The sequence below is a fragment of the Ammospiza caudacuta genome, chromosome 5 (assembly GCF_027887145.1).
Source record: "Ammospiza caudacuta isolate bAmmCau1 chromosome 5, bAmmCau1.pri, whole genome shotgun sequence".
NCBI classification, from domain to species: domain Eukaryota; kingdom Metazoa; phylum Chordata; class Aves; order Passeriformes; family Passerellidae; genus Ammospiza; species Ammospiza caudacuta.
The window spans coordinates 24,549,893-24,564,935 of record NC_080597.1 but is presented as its reverse complement, the minus strand read 5'-3'; the positions used below and the strand labels follow the sequence as shown (position 1 = coordinate 24,564,935).

Here is a 15,043-nt window from a genome sequence, read left to right as displayed (position 1 = left end):
CAATCTCTGTCCTTATCTATCCTTATCGGTTCTGCAGTTTCTGTCCTTTCACATCTAGACAATGTGAAAACTGCAAAAAGAAAACTGAATGGTTCATAAGAAACAAGACAGGAAGTCCAAGATGAAAATGAGAATAAATAGTAATCAGGTAAGTGGTGATTATAGGCCCTCATTGCAAAGGACAGAGGAAAATGACGAAGGAAAAAACCCAACCACACAACCACCCAGATCCCAGTATCTTGGAATTAACATGAGTAAGAAGCAAACCTCTGCAAGGCCTCAAGCAAGAGACCACCCTGCTGTTTTCCTGACAGACTGTCCCAAACAAGTGTCCTCTGCCACTTCCCCAGCCCATCCACAGTGTCAGGTGCATTCCACCGAATTTGCTACCTGCACCTTTTCTTCCTCAGCTGCACTCCAGAATTTCTATTTCCCAAAAAATTCCTATTGCTAGCTTTAATAACTGAAAAATCTTGAAGACTGAGTTTTTTGCCCTGGGCCTCAAAAGTGAATTTCTGAATTTGTACACAACCCAAAATAATAGTGTGTGAACTTCAAACAATATATTTCATCCATGGGTATGATGTGATTTCCATGGAAGGTGGGGCATAATGCTGTCAAGGAACCTGTAGTAGTGAGTGATGAAATGATTGCCCAAGATAACCAGACAAGCAATTAGAAAAGCCAGAAACGGCACCCTCAGGTGCTATTGCCAAACCTCAGATTTACAGTCTCACCTGTTGGCAACATAGGCAGATGTGATCTTCATCTGATTTGTAGGGTAGCCCAACTAAATATCCAAGCTGTGTAACACCTGAGCTCACACAGGCCATGGATATATAGGTTTGGTACTAGGGTAGGGAAGTTATGGTATCTGCAGCCCAAATCCCCAATACATACAGGCTTGAGACAGCCAAATTATTAGCTCTGAAGTTTGGGCTGCTTCATTCATTTAAGGTGGTATTTATGTGAATGTTCAAGCTGATCTTGTATGTTTCACTCTCGTAGTGCAGAATGTTTTGGCCCCAGTCCTGCGAATACATTTCACCACCACAACTAGCTCCAGTTTATGGCAGACACTTGGTGACTTGCCAGTACTTTTTTCTCTCTGTAGACAGGAAAAGAAATGCTGTGGGCTTGGCTGTTGTCACCATCATTAAATCTTCTCTTTTTATCCTCTTTCTTCCTTTCCTCCCTTTTACCTTCCAGTTAAGGCATCCTCACCACTTCAAAGTGTTGAGCAACAACTGAGGAATAATAATAGTATTGATAATAAATGCACAAATTTAGCTGGCTTGACCATTTCAATGCATTAATGTAAAGTGTTAATATTAAGTGTTTTGCAAAACAGGAGTCCAGCAAGGCCTTGGCTTCATACTTAGTTAAACAGAGGCAGCTGATGTCAAGGGAGGAAATTGTAGACTTACATGCTGTTTGCAGGATGTAGAGTCCAGTTGGGCAAGAACAAGGATATTCCAACTGACCCAAACACTTTACAGAATTGGATTCTTGGGGAAGCTGCTTTTTGCCAACTGGCAGGAAAGAGAGCAAATGTTCTGGTAACTGGCAATCAGGAGGCAGTACACAACGGCGTCTCCTGTGCTACGGCCAAGAAAGCTTCTGCGAGTGGAAGCAAAGGCACTGCCGCCGCCGGCGCTGCCCGGGGAGCGGTCTGGCGCCCCATTCCCCAGCGCTTTGTTTTCCTGGCTGCGGGGCACCAGCCGGGCCCTTGCGGGGGCAGAGAGGCGGGGGTGCAGCTTCGTCCCCCGCTACCGCCGGGGGGCCGGCAGGACCAGTGACAAGGGGACTCAGGCGGGCTCGCAGTGCGGGCAGCGGGGATTCGCCCCGGGGGCCAGGCTGGGAGCGACCATGGCCACGGAGCCCCATCCCATCCATCCCCATCCCTCTCCGTCCCGTCCCGCCCCACGGGCGACGCGGGCTGGCGGCGCTCGGCTCCTCCCTCCCCCGCCCAGCGGCGGCTCGGAGCGGCCCGTGGTGGCGGCGGCTCTGCGCATCACCGGCCACATCATCGCGGGGGCCGCCCGCTTCCGCGCCTGCTCAGTGGCGGCGGCGCTTACCTAGCGCGGAGCTGTCACTGCCGACGGCTGTTCCCGCTCCGCCGCAGCGATGGAGCGCAACCCCGCCACGCTGCCGGCACCACTCTCGCCCAGGTGAGGGGAGGGAGCGGCCCGAGGGGGCGGCGCGGGGAGCGAGGGCAGCGGGGCTGGGCGGGCCGGGGACCTGCCGCCTCGAGCCGGGGGTGGTGGCGGGGGCCGCGGGTGAGAAAGTTTCCTGGCCAGTGGTGGGCCCCCGAGCGCCACGCTGGTCCGCCCCGATGCCGGGGTGCCCAGAGCGCCCAGGGCTGGGGGGCACTCGTTGCCACCTGCCTCCCGCCCCGGCCGGCGTTCCCGGATGCCGCGGGGCTCGCTCTCCCCGTGCTGCGGGCCCCGACGCTCCCGCCCGCCCTTCTCCCGCACCCCCAGCTGCCCCCCGGCGCCGGGCGGGCTCCGCTGCTCGCCGGCGGGCCGGTACCCTGCTCTCCTCAGGGCCCCGCAGCGCGTTTCATCATGTGCGCGTAATTATTCACTGCTCCAGGTAGCCGGGACAATGATCCTTTTCTTCTGTTTCTCTGTGCCTGCATAAGACCTGCCCAACACTCCCAGTAGCCCCTATTCCTTGGCACTCTTTAAATCCGTATGTACAGACAGTTCTGGTCCCACCTTTGCACCCATAAAAATGTGCCAGATGGTCACTGCATATGCGTCACTAGAGACAAGCATGGAACCTGTACCTGAACAGCACGCGTATAGACTTCAACGACCATCTATTTTTTGTTAACAAATGTTATTTAATGTGTAATTAAGCGTAATTAACGTGTGATAGCACATTTATTCTCTTTCCATACTTTTCTGCTAAAACATAGAAGCTTTTTGTGATTTATTCTGCTTTACTTTCTATGCTCTCATTAATTCTCAGTTAACTTCAGGTTGTAGCTATTTCTGTAGTTTCACTGAATGTTATTATTTCTGCCTCCCCTGGCCCACTGTCCAGGATGTAGTTGAGTGTCTTCTTCACTCACATTTGAATCTAGGTTATAGACCACACTACAGTATGTGGATCATATAAAATAAGATAATTGTTTAGTCTTGAGGAAGAGTCCTAGCAATGTTTAGAATACATGCCTAGTTATCCTCACTTTACCAGTTTAGTAATGTGGGTAAAAAGCTGAGAGCAGATAGGATGACCCGTTTTCGCAGCAGTCCCTACATCTACTGCCCTAAAGAGATTGTGAAACTGGATCCGTAAATACTGTAGTATGCCTGGTAGATACTTCAGGAGGAAAAATAACAGTGTATAATTTTCTTTTCAAATATCTGTACTATATATCCACAAAAGCAGTAGGAAGTCTGTATCCTAGTGCCTGAGTTAATAAGTAATTAATCTCTCCTTGGTGATGACAGTAGAGACCTGTAATCAGGATCCCAAAGTGTAGTTAGGATTCATCCTGGTAAGTACTTATTGGTTACTTAATCTAGAGGACTGCATTAACCCCACCTGCTTTTGATGGTCTGAAGGATGTGATTTGCCTACTATTTTTCATGCTGGTATTCCATTTGTGTCATTTTATAACCAACCACATTTCACAGCCTTGCTGTTGTGTTTTGACTCTGTTTTGATCTTTTCTAGATGACTTGCCTTAAAAGTGCAGAGTCAAACCAAGTCTTTTTCTCTCAGTTGCTTTTCTCTTCCTCCGGGCCAAAATTGAAAGCTGTTGTGTAAAGGAAGTGGAATGCAGCAGTCTCAAACTTGTCTGAAAACTGAGCCTGAGGGTGGCAGATCATTCAGTGCCTTACTGTCAAGAAGGCATCTGGCAGTTCTCCAGTCTGTTTTTTTCCTCTTGTTATTTGTTTCTTTTGCTGTTAATTTAACCAGCAACTGCCATACAATAAACACAGTGTTAACCAGTTTACTGCATAGTACTTAAAAATGGTACGTAATGTTCTTATATCTGTCTTGCATGCAACATTTGTTGATTTTCAGCATGTTTTGCAGCCTTGTACACGCTATCCTCAATATCTGGTGTAAGTAATCTTAGCCCAGTGTACCACATTGGTTTCCGGGTTCTGTGGAATGGTTGGTGATAATACAGCCTGTTTACTCTCTGTAATGCTGAGGTGATACGATGTAGCATTCCCATTCTACTGATAGGCCCACTACACTAATATAAATGATTAGCCATGGCTGTGATAAGGGTGTCAGTGTGATACTGACACTTGTATTTATAGATATGACAATAGTGGACAGGAGGCCATGCAGATCCCTGTATCACCTGTTTTCTGAACTTAAAGAATGCCCCCAAACCCTCATATTTCCAGCTTTACAGAATCTCAGAATTGCCGAGGTCAGAAGGAATCTCAGGAAATTTTCTATTCAGCCACGTCTGCTCAGTGTAGGGTCAAGAAGAGCAGGTTTCTTGGGACCATGTCCACTTTGGTTTCAAATATCACCAAGGATGGAGTTTTCAGAACTTTTTTGAACCTGTGTTCAGCCACTGTCATGGTTAAAACCCCCAGCTTTTTCTTATATTCAAATGCCATTTCCATTGTTTCAGTTGGTGCCTTCTACCTCTCATCCTTTCAGTGAGAGGAGTCTGGTTTCATCTCTGAAGACACAAAGACAGTCTTTCATGCCAAGGAATAATCCAGCTTCATCTTTGCTTATTATGGCAAATTGTTAAATTTCAGTGTTTTGTTAGCGTTTCGTATTACTTTCCTGAATCCTTTTCCAAGGCTTGTTCTTGTCCTGAGAGGCATTTCTCAGACAGGTATGTTTACAGAATTGTATTTTATTGTGGTCTGCCTGGAAGTGCAGTGTAGAGATTATTAATGCTGTAAAAAAATGTTGGCAACTTTTAGGAAAAACAGGTTTCAGCTGTGGTGTGATTAGCTTTGGGTCCCATGAAAGCCCTCAGAATTACTTAGATAGATGTTATCTTTTGGTTTTGTTAGCCAAGCTCTGAAAAAAAATCAGAAATTTCCCTCAACCTAAACTTTGGTAAGTATTTGTTTTAGCCTGTCAAAATGTTTACTCTACAGAAACTTCATGCTTGATTCTTCCTCCTTCCCCTTTTTTTGAAGGTTCTTAAAAGGTCACCATGATTTATTGTGTTCACGCTTTAAATGAATTGTTGGCAGTCTAATATTTTTCTGATCAAATTTAGCTGTAGAATCTGGTCCCTTAATCCTGCTAATGCTAGATGTTCTTTAAACCAAGGGGAAGTAAAGAAGAAGCATTTTCTTTCCCATGCGCTTGAGAACAGCATTATAGATCTGTCTGGAACAATGTGGACAATTCTTTGAGCAATAGTGATGAGAGTTCTTTGAGCTTCTTCCTGAACAGTTGAATATTTTTGGTCATGTGGTCTTTCTCAAATGAAGCAAGCCAACCAAAGGTGGAGGATAGAAAAATGTCATAATGATCAGGTGTTCAGTTTCACAGCTCAAGTACCTGAGATCTTTCTAAAGCAGCTTTGCATTTGCAAAAGTCAGCATCTCTTCCATTTTGTGGTCCTGTTTTCTACAGCATTTATTTCTTCCTGTCCATCATGTACACTGTCTCCATGTGTGTTTTTTAAATTGCTGCATGCATTGTATTAACTCTTATGGGTAAAATTGGCTTGCTCTCTTTTGGATTGCCAAGTGTTTAATTTTTCAGGAACACATTTTCAATGAATGGCAGGGTATGGCTGCATTTGCTATTTGTTTAGGTTTACAGAACTATTTGTTTTTGTTTGTGTATGCTTGCAGGACTGAGAGAAAGAGGTGGGTAGTACATAGGAATTGTTATTTGCTATGAAATATATGAAGGAAAAGAAGAAGCTATTGAAAGTAGATACCTGGGAAACAATATGGAAGAGGGAATAATTGTTTTCATAGTTTGGGCATAACTCATTATTTTGTCTGTAGGGACAAAGACAAGGTGTCCTTTCATTTAATATGTAATATGCCAGCTATGATAAATCTGAGGCTAATTCCTGACTTCTGAAAGGATCTTTGTCTCTTTCTTTTCTTTCTTTTTTTTTTTTTTCAGTACTTCATCTTTTTCTGTAACCTCCAGATTATATGTCAAGGAACCAGAACCACTTATCTCCTCTTCCTACAGAGACCAGGAAAGAGATTTTTGAGATTTTAACTGCTTTTTCTTCATATTAATTACTCAAGCAGAGCTTGCTTTTTTAGCTCCCATATCTTTTCTAGACAACACGACAACATAGGCATTTTTCTTGTCAATGATAAAGCTTCTCAGGAAGTTCTTGTTCTTCCTTAGTACAACACGAACAAAATGGTTTCCTGCATCTTGTGGGTACAAAATACCCCTGAAAATACAGCAATTATTAGCATCTTGTAACTTAGGATGAAAATATTGCACCAGATGACATTTGGAAAATCATTTTTGTTGGAACACATGTTTAGAAATGAGTTACATTTAGTTACATTTAGAAGGGTTTGTAGTTATCTTCTCTCTGTATACTCTGAAGGAACTATTACTCTTTCCTGTATGTTGTACTATACAATACTTTTCCAACCTAAACAATTTTATGGTTCTATGGTTTTCAGTTTATCTTCTTAAGTTCTCATTTTCCAGCTTTTATCACTAAGTTCCCATATTGTCATTCTAAGTCTTTGTGGTAGGAAAAACATAAAAGGCTGTCATCCAAACTGCTTTGTACTACTGAATTACTAGCCATCCGCACTAGCCCTTCCTCCATTTGGAACTTGACCAAATAATGTTTGTTTCCTTTTTTTTTCCCTTTTAAATATGATTTCTATTTCTTAATACTTACTTATATTAAATGAAACCGCAATCTTATCAAAGGATTCATTTCTCAAAAAAACCCTAATAAAATATAAACATTTTAAAGGAGAACCATCTATATGCTAAAAAAGATATGGATAATTAACCCAAATATTTTTGACCAGAGTTCCAGAGCAGTGAATAATTTCCATGAGTCACTGATCTAGCACTTTGGTGATGTGAATGGCAGACATATGGGAGAAACTGCAGTGAGCCAGACTCTGCATTGCTAAAGCTGTCAGAAAATTTTCTCAATGCATTTTCCTGGGAGTGAAGTGAAATCCTTCAATTTCTTCTTTTTCTGGCTTTCTGTAGCACTTAACAGAGCACCATTTTGACCTGTGGTTAGAGCTGCTCCAGGATAGCAGCTACAGTTTTTTTTTTTTTATTCCTAATTAAAGTGTATGGAAACCAGAATTGAGGCCTAGGAGTTTTTTATGCACTGAAATGGAAAGATTCAACAAAGCACAATCTGCTAGAGTGGCAAAAGATTGCAGGAATCTTGGTTACTTAAATTCCTCTGTTGGCTTTGTGGAAAAAACATTGCTGTTTCTTGCAAAACTTGGCTTTTTTCTAGATCAACCCATAGATTTCATTGTCATTTTTAAAATATTTGTTTCTTGGTCAAAGCTCCCTTTGATAAAGCAAATGGTAGAGGGAAAAATCATCATGTTGCTTCTGAGTCTTTTCACTCAGGAACCCCAAATCTAGTAGTTCTGTGAGCAACAGGAATTCTGAAGTGGACTTGCTCTGGCCATATTGGAGTGAGTTATCCCAGCTAATGTTTGAAGACACTTGGCAGCAAAGGCACAAACTTGGGTCTCTTACAAGTCTATTAGTTGCTAAAAGCTTTGGCATCTCCACTTCCTGTAAAGTCTACCCGAAATTGCTCTAAAAATACTGGGTGACTTAAAAGTTTTGAAATAGAGGGAAGGGAAGTATAGGAATCATAAAAGATATGATCATAGGAAGCTGAGTTTCTTAGGAAATGCAGTTTAAAAGTCCTCCAACTCTACAATATTTTCATTTCCTGCAGTCTGTAAAATGTTTTCACAGCTTTGCATAGATACCACGCCATGTGTTATCCTACATCGTGCTGGTGCAGTCTCCCTGACTATTATTTCTCTGTTTATGCCAATAATTTACTTGTATTTATGGAGTTTAGTAATAAATACCAAAGTCCACAAAGCTTTGAGTCACATTAGAACTGTTCTTTTAGTAAGTTGCTACAATTATTACCACAACATGAAGATTGAAGAAAAGGAAGGTAAAGTGGCTTCTGGTGGAGCAAATGTGAAATGACTTCAGACTATCAGTATATCATTGTTTATTTTCTTCCCATGATGGAAATGTCAAAGTAGAAGCAACATCACTTTAAATCATGGTAAACAGAAAAGCAAAAAGATTGCGATCTGAAAAATGAAACCAATGTCTCATGTATTCTGTAGAGTTAAAATATTTTATAAGTGAATATATACTTTCTACTTTTTTTGCAGATCCAGTCTTGCTTATGGAAATGTTGAAGATTTGAGAGCAGTGAAAAAACATTTTTGCTTGCAAAAAAGGAACATTTTGGTCCACTTGTAAGTGTGACACTTGGTGACTCACCTGCAAGATTTCTTGGCTGACATCTGAAGAACAAAGTGCTTTTCAACCTGTACTTCTATAGCACTATGACTAACTGTAAAGGCAGATCTACCATCTCCAAAACAAATGGCAAAGTCCATGACAGAGAAGGCTTTGTAAACTGGACGATAAATCTTAATACAATTCAGTCTGATAAATTTTTGAGGCTGCTTTTAAGTATGGTTCCTGTTGTTTACCAAATAAACCAAGAGGAAAGACACAAAAAGGTGAATGGTGTCTGGCAAGATGGATTGCTACCAGTAGGACACAATTTTAATGTCAGGTCCGAACAACACCCAGAGTACCATCACTTCTCAGAAGCGAGCTTTCATGGTAGCAATGGACACAGCCCATCCAGCTGTAGCCCTAAATATGATGATTTTACCAGTTACAATTACTGTGGTGGAATGGACACTTCAGAAACAGATGCCATGTTGCAGGATGACACTCTGTCTAGTGACAGTAATGAGGATATAATTGTGGAAGGAAGTAGAAAACAACCCAAAGAATCGAGTAGTATTATGGCACTGCAGATACTTGTACCTTTTTTGCTGGCAGGGTTTGGAACTGTTTCTGCTGGCATGGTTTTGGATATTGTACAGGTTGGTATTTGCTTTGTAAGGCTTTTTTAACAGGTAGTCTGTTAGGTCTGTAGTTCTAACATGTGACACTGTAGATGTCTGCAATATTGAGATGTAATTAGGTCTGTGTGTGGTTCTGCTACTATGAGCTTATTAAAAAAGTTTGAAATAAGCACAATGTTTAAACAGAACTACAATACAGAAATTAATCTTTGTGGATTTCTCCACTTTTGTTTGGTTTTGCTTTGTTCAGATGTAGAAATTTCTTTATCTACACTTAAAGAGTTTACAATGTTAATTAAAATACAAGGAAGAGGTGGCAATCTTTGTCACTCAAAATCTTAAGAAACTAAAAGAAGCTTGGACTTCAATTAGTTGCAATGGAAAGAGACTTTGTTACCTGAAAAAAAAGGTAAATAAAATTTCACATAGAAACTTTTTCTGCTTCCTTGGTGTATTTGACACCAGTCTGGTGCTTTGTTCATTTACATCGTACAAATTTATTCTTTATACAGATGCATTAATTGAATCCTTTTATTTTCATTAAAATAATAATTTAAATTATTGCAGATCCCCAAATAAAAAGACAATTTACAGTTTTGTTAGTTTAGTTAGAGTTGGTAAATGATGACAAATTAAATAACATGGGTTGACAAGACATACAAAGTAGCATAGCACTTCAGTGCTGAGAACTTGGTGCATAAAAAAGGAAAATAATTTTCTTTAAAAAATCTGGATTTTGGAAAGCTGTGCTCTTGTAAATTTCACACTTAGAGATAAGAGAATAAAGACATGCTTTTTTTACTTACAAGCTCTGTTCATATGATAATTAATTCCTTGCTGGTTTTATGTACGGTTTCTACACAGCTTGAAAGGAAAAGATGAAAATATTGAAAATTAAGAGCAGAATTCAAGAGCAATCTTAGTATGTGGGACTATTTTAAATAATGAAAAGCAAATACTTCAGATCGATGACATATTTTTTTAACTATGTTTGTTTTAAGGCCAAGTTTTGTATCTCTTGCTTATAGTCTTCTTATCTTTGAAGTAGTAATATGCAGTCATAAATCTGTTTTATCTAAATAGGTAATAGTTCTGACTTCAGACTTTTAGGTCTAATACAAAAATAAAACATTTTTTTAGAGGGTTAAGTTATGATTTACAGAATTTTTTTAATAGTTTATGGATGGTCTAAAGATAATCTTTCAATTAAATGTTTCCCACTGTATCCTTCGTATAGCACTGGGATGTGTTCAAGAATGTTACTGAAGTCTTTATCTTGGTTCCTGCGCTCCTTGGTCTCAAAGGAAATTTGGAAATGACCTTAGCATCGCGGCTGTCAACTGCTGTAAGTAACTTTCTCTTCCTCTTCACTCTTCAGATACATGTTTAAACATTTCAAAGGAAACAAATCTTTGAGACATGAGTGTTTTATGTTTATGAATTCATCTGCCTGTTATGGGGCAGTTTAAATCTGTTATTAAGTTGGCAAAGTTGAAAAGGTGACCCTTGTTTCCACACATCAAAACTTCACTTCTAAAGTCTCTTCCAACTCATCATTCAGAACAGATAAAGCAGATTTTTGAGATTTATAGGTGTATTGAGAGATCTCTTTGACCTTGAGGGATTTCGAATAGGCTAAAATAAGGTCGTGTTTTAAGCGCATTTTTTAAAAGACCATTAGTGTGGCAGCAAAATAAAGCATTGGTAACATTGCTATTCCAGATCTCTGATTAACCTGCAAGAATTTTTTTTAAGCTTTCTGGCTAAACAAATTTATTTATTTTTGTTGTGGCGAGGTTGTTTTGGGTTTTTTTTTTTGTGCTGCTTATTTTTTGTGTGTGCCAACACTGTAATGTAGTATAACTAGAGTTTTTTCTGTGGGTTCTTTCTCATGTATTTTTTATAGCTGTTTTTTACATTTCAGGGGATGTTATATATCTTTGTTTTTCTAGTCTAAGTAAGGCAGATTGCCTTCCTGGATATCTTTTGTGTGTGTGTGAATAACTAGTGATTAGATCAGTCTAATAATGTAGCTAGGCTGTTTCTGATGGCTGCACTGGGTATCTCTCTAAGACTGCCTAACACAGAGCTTCAGTTCTCCAGCAAAGCCCCACTCTTTGCCTCTTCCTACTTGAATTAATTTTTCTAGTATATGTCTGGTCTATGTACAAAGGTGTACATAACTCTAGATGATATTTTACTATGTCTTTGTAGAATATTGCTCTTGAAACTTTCTAGGGTGTTACGTGCTTTCTTGCCTAGAAGGGTCAGTTTTAAACCTCTCAGTCACTTTGTGATCAGTGGCTGTGCTCTATTATTTTTGCTTTTGTTCATTTCCAGCTGTCACTCCTATCTTCTGTCAGAAATATTAGTCCATAAGTCCCTGACCTTACATTTCTACTTTTGAGTATTATCAGCAGTTTTTGCTGCTGTAACCCTCAAGGACATTCAGTTTTTGTATTGTATTACGAATGCTTTGTATTGACAAGGTCTCCCTGTGTTCTGTCATTATTAAATGCCATTCTCACATTCTGTTGAGTTGTTGCCTGAATGCACACTGTGATGGACACAGTCTTGGCAGTCCTGTGAGGGTTTGCTTGTTCATGCCCATTACAGAAATTGATTACTTTCATACGTAAGGACATTGACATTTCTATTGTATCTTTATCAACATCATCCTTAGTCATTCAATCTTGTTTACTGTTTGATTTTATTGTTCTTACTTTTCTGAGAATTCTTACTGTTTCTTAACAGTATTTTGTGTTTAAACCTTACTACCTTTATTGTCAGGCATGAATGCTTTTATCTATTACTTTACCTTTTGGTTTTTGTTGACCTGTTGCTAAATTGGTTTCTGACTGGTATAGTTTGTGGCCTGAGGATTAAAAATGCTTGTATTGCATAGTGAAAAATACACCAAGTCCAAGATCTACCACTGTCTTACTGAAGGCTTAAAATAAAGAACTTCACCACTTCGGCTTAGGTTAATGTGGTCTTTGATTCTTTGTCTCAGTTGAGCTTATGACCTCTGCCAGATCACAAATCCAGAACTTCTCTGGCTTGATCAGTGACTGAATTCCCCATCCTCACCAGTGCCATCACATTTGTGAGCATCACAGCTCTCACGGGACATTTGGAAAAGGGTCACACAGACCTTTTTCTGCACTGTGACTCCTGACCTAGGTCCTTATTATCCACCAGCTGTTACCAAGACAGGAGCTGATCCCCCTCTCACACACAGATGAAGGGTACTGGAGTTTCCACAACACAGGCTGCGTGTCCAGTGGATAAACTAAGGGAACAATCCTGTACAAGATAAGAACAGTATACATCATTCATTATCAAGGGTATGCTAACAAGATTATATTTAAGTTTTTATGTTAAAAAAAACCTAAAAAACCCAAACAAATAAATAAAACCCCAAACCCAAGCTGTGGAAACCTATTACAGGTGATGCCTTACTGCTAGACCTGCAGTTTACATGCCAATTCTCTCAGAAAGAGGTCATTCTGACTTTTGTATTCTTCCCATTGATTTCATTGATCCCTACTCTCTTTAGCCACTCAACCTTTGGTCCTGTCATCCTCATCCTAGGAGAACAGGAGGAGAACATTAATTCAGAGTATATCTAAACAGTTATTTGGAACCCACTTGTCTGATTAATCTTCCCCTTTCTGGTACCCCAGCAGACACCTGTCTTTAAGTAAAAGCTAGATGGTGCCCCTGTGACCAGCTTTACCTTTTGAGGATGAAATTTCTGACATGAGTTCAGCAGTGGAATTAATTCATGTTCTGCTCACTCACTTAGCTTATTATTGCATCTGAATTTGCAGACATGTCTGTGCTCCTGGGGCTGTATACTAATTATATTTACTTCATTGTTAATTATGTGGTCAGCCAAAAAGTAGTGTCTTAGCAAATATCTTATCCATAGTACATCAGTTTCAAGCATTGTCTGGTCACTTTCCTTCATCTTGTTGCCCAAATTTCTCTTTTAGCTGCATCTTACTGACCACTCACAATTTCCCATATACTTTAGAATCAGTTATTTCACTAAATCTGTCTTAAAGACTGTGTTTTTCATCTGTCTCAGCACAGATGTACTTCCCTTTGGTGTTAGTTAGTGTAAACATTCCATACCCTGGCAATCTTACAGCCTACTGTTTTTAAAACATTATTTTTATCTCACCAGAAGTTACTTCATATGTAGAATACAAATAGAAAAGAGCAAGAAGGTGCTTCTGGAGTTCTGTCTCTGTAAGCCCTTCTCCCTCTGCCCATTGCTGTGGTGGCATAACTATGGGAGGTGCACTTAGGTCAACTGCCCATTCAAGCCCAATATTTATGTTGGGTTTTGTGTCCTTCAGTTCTTCAACTTTGTTCTGTTCTTTGGGTCATTGTCATTGTCTCAATTCACACTGCTGTCTCTTCTCTATTCTCTTTTAATTTTTAAAGAGTAACAATAACAAAAAAACCCCAAAGAAATGACACACCACCAACACCAAAACACCGCTTATTCATTCATTCCTGTAAATTTGTGCAGACTCTTGTTCAGACCGTGTGTTCTCATTGTTAAGCATTGGCAGTATGACTTTACAAACCTTTTGTTTAGATCCATGTATTTCATAGTATCACACTAAACTTGATCTCAGTTTGTAGAAATTTGCAGCTGTGAGGAGTGGTCCTGCTCTTTCTCCCTTCCAAACCCTGAGAGCAAGGTTACATGAGTGGATGTGATGGATCAGATAATTTTATAGGAGATGACCCCTTTTCACTCCCTGAATAAAAATGTTTTCCATCAAATCAGCAATTTTTTGGTGCCATGAACTCATTCATGGAACTGATTCCAGAAAAAAAATGTGAGTATGTAGGTGACAGTAGGAGAAAGAAGAGCTGTGGCATTTGGCAGGAGCTCACTTTTAGGATTAAGCATTTTGCAAGATTACTTTTTTTAACAGGGATTTTTGGGGTACTTTTCCAAAACTACTTTTTTTAACAGGGATTTTTGGGGTACTTTTCCAAAACTTTTTTAAAGGAGAGAAGGAGTGAAACTCCACAGCCTGCCATTTTGTTCATTTAGCATATATATTTAAGAAGGATGCAATGGAGATTCTTATGAGCAGTTCCTGAAATAATGGCTGTACTATCTAAACTTACTGGATGTATTTGCAGAGCTTTCACTGTAGTTTGCACATTATAAAGTATTTATAGTTTGATTGAGATAAAATGCCTCATTATATTTCTGGTTTTAAATTAGCATTTCTTTTAATACTTTGTTCCTTTCAAGTCGTTACTATCACAAAATGGAAAAGAAATTGAATTGAAATCAACTGAAAAGGAATTACCAAAAGATGAAAAATATATGAAGTTTTTTTTATTATTTGAGGAGTATGTTATCTTATCAATTAGTATTGTATAGGAAAAACCACTAAAATTTATGCTCAACATGTAAAAAATGTTCTGTTATCTCAAAAATGAAGTTATTTTAAACATAGTCATTTATCAGATCTTGTCGTCTAACTCAAAAAAAAAGCAAAAGGAGAAAATACATTATATAAGGGGTGTATGTACTTTTAAATTGCTTGGAATAATTTATTTACTATCTTTCAGCTACTACCTTAATACTGGACTTAGATAATTTTTTAGCATCAGAAATCTCTAGCTGTACTTCATTTTCATTCAGTATAAATGAAAAGTTAGAATGCTAAACAGTATTAGATTCTAGCATTTTTTATTTTCAGAATTTAATCACCATAGGAACAAGCTTAGTGTAAAGGGATCTTCCAGCCACTGATCTAATCACTGGTGGTTCTTGGACATTCCAGGAATTTAAGATGGCTCTTATATCTTGCAGAGCAAGCTAATGGTAAATAAGTTACTATGTAAAACTCCATCAAATTTAGCTGCTTTTGGAAGGATAATGTAAGTATGATGTAAAATCAAAAGCAATGTTTGACTTTTTAAAGACATATCTTGTT

General features: G+C 39.4%; 1 protein-coding gene across 3 annotated transcripts in view; it reads left to right on the top strand.

Moving 5' to 3' along the window:
* The first annotated feature begins 2,132 nt into the window (after positions 1 to 2,132).
* SLC41A2 (solute carrier family 41 member 2) overlaps positions 2,133 to 15,043 on the top strand; it is a 61,084-nt gene continuing 48,173 nt past the window's right edge. For all 3 annotated transcript variants that reach the window (XM_058806160.1, XM_058806161.1, XM_058806159.1), the window contains exons 1-3: positions 2,133 to 2,171; positions 8,352 to 9,083; positions 10,303 to 10,410. In XM_058806160.1, the coding sequence (XP_058662143.1) occupies positions 8,529 to 9,083; positions 10,303 to 10,410 (663 nt within the window). In that variant the 5' untranslated portion in view covers positions 2,133 to 2,171; positions 8,352 to 8,528. The remainder of the gene's footprint in view (positions 2,172 to 8,351; positions 9,084 to 10,302; positions 10,411 to 15,043) is intronic.